This window comes from Brachyistius frenatus, unplaced genomic scaffold (assembly GCF_029030835.1).
Source record: "Brachyistius frenatus isolate BFR_SWC_R1_liver_20210118 unplaced genomic scaffold, ASM2903083v1 Contig_316, whole genome shotgun sequence".
NCBI classification, from domain to species: Eukaryota; Metazoa; Chordata; class Actinopteri; family Embiotocidae; genus Brachyistius; species Brachyistius frenatus.
In genome coordinates this window covers 319,505-328,249 of record NW_027210915.1, presented here as the reverse complement: position 1 = coordinate 328,249, position 8,745 = coordinate 319,505, and the positions used below count along the sequence as shown (strand labels likewise).

The 8,745-nt window shown below is 43.3% G+C and overlaps 1 protein-coding gene across 1 annotated transcript; it reads right to left on the bottom strand.

The window, feature by feature from the left end:
- Nucleotides 1-4,757: 4,757 nt before the first annotated feature.
- gpx7 (glutathione peroxidase 7) lies at nucleotides 4,758-8,188 on the bottom strand. The gene is made up of 3 exons (XM_069723108.1): nucleotides 8,004-8,188; nucleotides 6,207-6,468; nucleotides 4,758-5,198 (listed from the first exon to the last, which is right to left on the bottom strand). Exons 1-3 carry the CDS (start codon nucleotides 8,133-8,135, stop codon nucleotides 5,035-5,037), a joined length of 558 nt encoding a protein of 185 aa, XP_069579209.1. The 5' UTR covers nucleotides 8,136-8,188; the 3' UTR covers nucleotides 4,758-5,034.
- Nucleotides 8,189-8,745: the final 557 nt, after the last annotated feature.

Genomic DNA, 8,745 nt, shown 5'->3' with positions numbered 1-8,745 from the left:
CTACAACAACTGCTGCCCCAACCACAACTGCGGCCATAACAACAACAACTGCTGCAACAACTGCCGCTAGCCAAAACAACTGCTGCTCCAACTACAACAACTGTTGCCCCGACAACTGCTGCCACAACAACCAATGTTGCTCCAACTCCAACAACTGCTGCCACAACCTCAACAGCTGCAGCAACAACTGCAGCAACAACTGTAGCCACAACTGCTGCTCCAACTACAACAACTGTTGCAACAACAGCTGCCGCCACAACAGCTGCTGCTCCAACTACAACAACCGTTGCCCCGACAACTGCTGCCACAACAACCACTGCTCCAACTACAACAACTGCTGCCACAACCACAACAGCGGCCTCAACAGCAACAACTGCAGCAACAACTGTAGCCACAACAACTGCTGCTCCAACTACAACTGTTGCCCCGACAACTGCTGCCACAACAACCACTGCTGCTCCAACTACAACAACTGTTGCCCCGACAACTGCTGCCACAACAACCACTGCTGCTCCAACTACAACAACTGTTACCCTGACAACAACTGCTGCCACAACCACAACAGCGGCCTCAACAGCAACAACGGCAGAAACAACTGTAGCCACAACAACTTCTGCTGCAACAACAACAACTGCTGTGACAACAGTTGCTGCAACAACAACTGCTGCTCCAACTACAACTGTTGCCCCGACAACTGCTGCCAAAACAACGACTGCTGCTCCAACTACAACAACTGTTGCCCCGACAACTGCTGCCACAACAACCACAGCTGCTTCAACTACTACAACTGCTGCAACACAAGCTGCTGCCACAACAACTGCTGCTCCAACTACAACAACTGTTGCCCCGACAACTGCTGCCACAACAACCACTGCTGCTTCAACTACAACAACTGCCACAACAACAGCTGCCGCCACAACAACAGCTGCTCCAACTACAACAACTGTTGCCCCGACAACTGCTGCCACAACAACCACTGTTGCTCCAACTACAACAACTGTTGCCCCGACAACTGCTGCCAAAACAACGACTGCTGCTCCAACTACAACAACTGTTGCCCCGACAACTGCTGCCACAACAACCACTGCTGCTTCAACTACAACAACTGCCACAACAACAGCTGCCGCCACAACAACTGCTGCTCCAACTACAACAACTGTTGCCCCGACAACTGCTGCCACAACAACCACTGTTGCTCCAACTACAACAACTGCTGCCACAACCACAACAGCTGCCTCAACAGCAACAACTGCAGCAACAACTGTAGCCATAACAACTGCTGCTCCAACTTCAACTTTTGCCCCGACAGCTGCTGCCACAACAACTGCTTCTCCAACTACAACAATTGTTGCCACGACAACAACTGATGCCACAACAACTGCTGCTCCACCGACAACAACTGCTGCCAAAACAACAACTGCTGCAACAACAGCTGCCACCACAACAACTGCTTCTCCAACTACAACAATTGTTGCCCCGACAACAACTGATGCCACAACAACTGCTGCTCCACCGACAACAACTGCTGCCAAAACAACAACTGCTGCAACAACTGCTGCCACAACAACCACTGCTGCTCCAACTACAACAACTGTTGCCCCGACAACTGCTGCCACAACAACCACTGCTGCTCCAACTACAACAACTGCTGCCACAACCACAACAGCGGCCACGACAGCAACAACTGCGGCAACAACTGTAGCCACAACAACTGCTGCTCCAACTACAACAACTGTTGCCCCGACAACTGCTGCCACAACAACCACTGTTGCTCCAACTACAACAACTGCTGCCACAACCACAACAGCGGCCTCAACAGCGGCCTCAACAGCAACAACTGCAGCAACAACTGTAGCCACAACAACTGCTGCTCCAACTACAACAACTGTTGTCCCGACAACTGCTGCCACGACAACCACTGTTGCTCCAACTACAACAACTGCTGCCACAGCCACAACAGCGTCCTCAACAGCAACAACGGCAGAAACAACTGTAGCCACAACAACTGCTGCTCCAACTTCAACTGTTGACCCGACAACAGCTGCTGCCACAACAACTTCTGCTGCAACAACAACTGCTGCGACAACAGTTGCTGCCAGAACAACTGCTGCTCCAACTACAACTGTTGCCCCGACAACTGCTGCCACGATAACCACTGCTGCTTCAACTACTACAATTGCTGCAACAACCACAACAGTGGCCTCAACAGCAACAACTGCAGCAACAACTGTAGCCACAACAACTGCTGCTCCAACTACAACTGTTGCCCCGACAACTGCTGCCAAAACAACCACTGTTGCTCCAACTACAACAACTGCTGCCACAACCACAACAGCGGCCTCAACAGCAACAACTGCAGCAACAAATATAGCCACAACAACTGCTGCTCCAACTTCAACTGTTGCCCCGACAACTGCTGCCACAACAACGACTGCTGCTCCAACTACAACAACTGTTTACCCGACAACAGCTGCTGCTACAACAATTTCAGCTGCAACAACAACTGCTGCGACAACAGCTGCTGCCATAACAACTGCTGCTCCAACTACAACAACTGTTGCCCCGACAACTGCTGCCACAACAACCACTGTTGCTCCAACTCCAACAACTGCTGCCACAACCTCAACAGCGGCCTTAACAGCAACAACTGCAGCAACAACTGTAGCCACAACTGCTGCTCCAACTACAACAACTGTTGCAACAACAGCTGCCGCCACAACAGCTGCTGCTCCAACTACAACAACCGTTGCCCCGACAACTGCTGCCACAACAACCACTGCTGCTCCAACTACAACAACTGCTGCCACAACCACAACAGCGGCCTCAACAGCAACAACTGCAGCAACAACTGTAGCCACAACAACTGCTGCTCCAACTACAACTGTTGCCCCGACAACTGCTGCCACAACAACCACTGCTGCTCCAACTACAACAACTGTTGCCCCGACAACTGCTGCCACAACAACCACTGCTGCTCCAACTACAACAACTGTTACCCTGACAACAACTGCTGCCACAACCACAACAGCGGCCTCAACAGCAACAACTGCAGCAACAACTGTAGCCACAACAACTGCTGCTCCAACTACAACTGTTGCCCCGACAACTGCTGCCACAACAACCACTGTTGCTCCAACTACAACAACTGCTGCCACAACCACAACAGCGGCCTCAACAGCAACAACTGCAGCAACAACTGTAGCCACAACAACAACTACTGCTCCAACTACAACAACTGTTGTCCCAACCACAACTGCTGCCACAACAACTCCTGTTCCAACTACAACAACTGCCACAAAAACAACAACTGTTGCCCCAAGAACAACTGCTGCCACAAGTACAACTGCTCCACAATCATCAACAACTACAATAACCACCGTTCCAGAAACAGTTGCAACTACAACTACAATTGCAACTACAACTGCAACTACTACCAGTGGCGCCTGCTCTTTCAGGCTTGGCATGATCCATATTTTGCTCGGACTCCTGATCTTAGCCGTGTATTAGAAACCTTAAAACAACAGACAAAACACAATGAGCTGAATGTTATTATTGTCATAACCTCAAGTCAAGTTGGGGGACTGAACAAATTTCATTTACTCATTGGCATCACAGCAAAGTACACACAGCATTATTTTGGTGTTATTGGTGTTGTAATCTACACTGTAATGGCGTTGCTCTTCTTGGACAGCTTCTGAAGTTATTTAAGACTTTTTAAGAGCACCTATTTAAGACAATGTCATGTATTTTTCCATTTGTGTTCAACAATAATTCTTAATTTATATATTACCTTAAATTATCATGAATTTATTTAAATTATTTTTTTTCTCAATTTGGCACATGCCAAGAATCAGCTTTCCAGGTACTATGGTTATTTATTTTAAGACAATATTTGCAGCAGGTCTGATGGTTCTGTTTGAAACATCAGAAATAAGGATTGAACAGCCTCCAGCAGCAAAATCTACTTTCACAATATGTTGTTCTATATATTCATATTTATGTTCTTGAGGCATGCATAATGCACACCTAATTCTAATTTCCCCAACTGGGGACAATAAAGTCTGAAATCTCTCCAGCAACAAGAGTCCTGATTTTGGTTTATGTGTTTCATGCTTTAATTTATTTTACATTATTGCCTCCAGCAGCCGAGAGAAAATGCTGTTGACTTTTCAATACCTGCAGATAGCCTGTATTTATATCATGCTCACTAAATGTGAATAACTTGCCTGTTAGGTTTGGGTAGGGTTCCACCGGTTCGACCTGTATTAGCATATAACAAAGCAGTCAGCCTTCTGCCTCTCCTGTCACCTCAGAAAAAAAGCCTCAAGGGATTTTTTTTTTTTTTTTCATTATAATTATCCGGGTCCATCCCAACCTTAAGATAGCGATGAAGGACTCATGAAATCACCTAAAAGTTGAATTATTGTGTTGAAATTTGTTTTACTTTCTGACTGATTAGGATCCAACAGACTGATGTCTGTGTAAAAATATAAATAATAACTGCCAAATTAACCTTTTTTTTCCTGTGAGCTCAGTTCGCTTTTTGCCAAACTTTATCCATTTTTTTTTTTATTTTAAATTGATTATGAAATGACTTCATGTTTTACATATTATAGATAGATAGATAGATAGATAGATAGATAGATAGATAGATAGATAGATAGATAGATAGATAGATAGATAGATAGATAGATAGATAGATAGATAGATAGATGTGAAAACATCAAACGGTGGAACATAAACTCAACAGCAACGTATCGCTGTGATCACAGTAAAAGTTTATTCCACAAATCAGAACGAATAAAAAAAACAAAATAAAACACGTAATTGACACTGACTGACAGATTTGGAAACAGAAGCTCTTTGGTTTAAAATGTTGCACACCTGATACAAAACCTGACATTGAATTAAGAAAAAACGCGTAGTGGTGCTTCATCAGTGCTTTCAGAAAGCAGAAAGAATCTGCTTTGGTTTCTGTGAACTGTTCTCTAACGAGCATGTCCCGTTAGTTGCTGCACTAACGCCGCAGAGCTGTTAAAGCTCCTCTTTCTTCTTTAAGATGATCTGCCGCACCATGTCGGCTATTTTGGGTCGGATTTCTTTGACAGAAACTTTCGGTCCCCACGCGTCCACCACTTTGCCGTCTACGTCGACGAGGTACTTCCAGAAATTCCAGTCGGGCTCCTTTCCGGACGACTCTGTGGAGAATAAATAAGTATCAAGATATTTGTGTGTGTGTGTGTGTGTGTGTGTGTGTGTGTGTGTGTGTGTGTGTGTGTGTGTGTGTGTGTGGCGGGGGGCATATCTTTAAACAGTGAAATAATTTTAAAATGTAGACCTTGTCACTTCCTACTTTTTTTCATGTAATTTATGTCATGTAGTTTATTGGCTCCTTCCTTTATTCAAAACTAGTTTGACCTTTGTTTGACCTTCGCACTTCCTCCGTTTCTTCTCTGAAATTTTTGCTTCACTCTTCTTTTTCTTTCTTTCCTGTATTTTTCCTCTTTATTATTCTTTTCGGTTTCATGTCACTTTTCTTTCTGACATCAGTTTTTCTTCTCTTCTTTCATCCCTGCGATAAGTTTCCTGTTTTGACTCCTTCCATTCTTTTTTTTTTTCCTTTGTCGTTCTTTTAAAACTCCTTTCAATTCCTCTTGTTGCTTCAAACTTGACATTTCAGAAGTCTCACTTTTTGGCAAACCTGCCTTTCCACCAAAAAAGGTGCCTTAAATAAATTCAACAATACTCTGAATATGACTTCAATATCAAATCTTACATTTTCTGAAATTTGAAATTGAGTTAATTTAAGACATGCCTATCTTTCCTTTCCTTCATGCAATGAGAACAAACCCACTGCAGCCTATCAACATCATTACAGCTGCAACAATCAGTCAATTAAGTGGTTCGTTGATCGACAGAAAATTTATCTTCAACAAATTTAATAATGTAATATTCCTTTTAGTCATTTTTAAAGCAAAGATTTTCAAATATTTGCTGCTTCTTACTCCTAAAAAAAAGATGTAATGTGTGTTACACATGACTGTAAAATAAAGACTGTTGGCTCAAACAAATACAAAAAATAAGAAATGTATGGAAGATGATAGCCTGGTCTGTAGGAATCACGAACATTGTTTTTGTTTTGCTGGCATTTTATAGACAAAACAAGTCATTGGAAAATGATTTGTTAGTGCAGCCACGTCACTCACCGACGAGGTACTTGTAGACATTGTTAGTTCCAGTTCCGACGACGGCGATTTTGCTGAACAGGGGGAAGGAGACTCCGTAGACTCGGCGCACGAAGCTGTCGATCTCCTTGTCGCTGCCGGGCTCCTGCTGGCCGAACTGGTTGCAGGGGAAGGCCAGCACGTTGAAGTGATACGGGCCGAAGTCCCGCTGCAGCTGCTGCAGGTCTTTGTAGTGCTCCTCGGTGAAGCCGCACTCGCTGGCCACGTTCACCACCAGGGACACCTGCAGCCGCAGACACACACTGTAACGCACTGCAGCACAGCACGGAGTATTTCCATTTTATGCTCATTTATAGTTGGACTTCTTTGCATTTCAGAGGGAAATATAATATTTGTCACATTCATGGTTTCATTTAAATCACCTAAAAATCCAACATTTTACAAGAGGAAGCAAAAATGCAGCTTTGCAGCGCTACACGATGGAAACTGATGAGTGTTAATGGAGATTAATACGTGTTACATGTCAAAGCGTCATGCTTCAGCTCACTCAAAGCAGAGCAAACATAAGCACGTGCATTCTCATTCTCCCTCAATCAGAGCGGCAATTCAGTGATCTCATCCTCTACTGACACCTACTGTCAACATAAAGCAACTGCACTGACTACAACCGACTTTTTAATAAAAAAGCCTATGTTAATGTACATTTTCGTTTGTTTATTTTCATATTGTTTAATTTGATCATCAGGTGATGTATTTTTTTTATCAGTGCTGAAAGAAGTGTTCCCATTATTCAGTAAAGTAAAAAAAAAAATACTCAAGTAAAAGTCCAGCATTAAACAGTAACAGCAATTTTATTTTTTTTATTAGCAATAAAATGTCATTAAAGTATGAAAATAAAAAAATCCTGGTTTCATCCCCCTGGTTAATATATTATTATATATGACGACATCAGATTATTAATAGTGCAGCATCAATGTGTCAGCAGCATGTTTACTGTTAGAGCTGCTGCAGCTGGTTTATTTCCAGGGACAGCTGATAAATAAATGTGAGGGGTCATCAGATGATTACTGGGAGAGGAAAGAAGACAAAAAAACAAATCCACAAATCTGTACTCAGTTTCTTTTCCTTTTTTTTCTAGTTTTCTCTGATTTATTGAAATTAAACCATGTGAAAAGTTTACACTCTGCTTTTTGTAAGATTTCCGAAGATAAACAGGTTGGAAAATCTTCTATTATCCACATCGTCAAATCTTCATTTTTAAAAAGAGCTGTCGTGGAGTTAAAGACTGCAACATCTCCCTCAAATGGAAAAACACTCAAGCAACATGACTTAAAATGGTTAAATAACAACAAGTAGAAAACCCACCTTGTGTTTTATTTAACAAGTTAAACAAAGTCTGCAAGAAGTTGCAGGTGGTGAACTCGCAGCAGCGGTCTGCGTGGACAGACTGCAGCTGGTCTGCGTGGACAGACTGCAGCTGGTCTGCGTGGACAGACTGCAGCTGATCCGCACCGTGTTTGAATGGAAGCTGCGGAGCTCGCGCGGCTGCAGGCCTCTTTGCCACGTAGTCTCGCGCAGGGGGGCTTACAAGCCGGGGACGTCGCGAGCGGGCTGCAGCCAAACTGACCCGCGGCCGGCAGGGTGTTAAGTGTTAGTTCCAGCTACGAGCAAAATGTTAGGCTGAGAGAGAAGGAAGAGGATGAATCATCAACCATGCAGCATTCATGCATTCATGCATGCAAGATGACGTGCAAGAGAGGCTGCGTACAGTAAAAAAAAACTTGTTTTTTTAAATCAGCTGTTCTGATCCGGACTTACCGAACCGCGGTACTTTTCCAGGGAGACCAGCTTCCCTCTGCTGTTCACTACTTTAAAAGAATAAAAGTCTTTCTGTTTGCTCTCGGTGAGACTGAATAAAGTCAGGAACACGGTGAGAGCTGCTGGAAGCATCTTTACGGTTCAAACTGCCAACGCAGCAGCGGAGAAAACTTCTTCAGGGTCTCCAGCTGTCACGCTACGAACGGAAAGTCAACCCTTCCGGCACCGGCCGACACTTTCAAAATAAAAGAAATTGTGCCACGATGGGCTTTTACTAAAATTGCAGCTTCATTGTGTCCAACAACCAGAAACCACCCCAGTATTTTAGAGCATAAATGATCAGATGATGACAGGCCTAGCTCATTAACTAAAGCCTGGTTTCAAAAAAAAAAAAAAGTCACATACAAATGAAAATGAAAACATTTGCTAGTTTTCTGTGTTTTCTTTAATAGTAAACTTTGACACCTTTTGGGGGTTTTTTCACAGTTACCTGGCAAAAACATTAAAAAAATAAATAACATAAAATTCAGGGACCTTTTACATTTTACAGTAAACAATAGCATAAAATTAAGATAGAATACAAAGCTGCAAAAAAAAAAAAAAAAAAAAGCTTGTAAATGATGTTTATTGTCATTAAAAAAACCAGTGCAGAATATTTTTGTCGTCAACTGGACGTTATGATTGTCTTGTTGTAGATGAGGAGTCTCCAGCTTTTATTTTGAAGGCATTTTGGATACAAAAG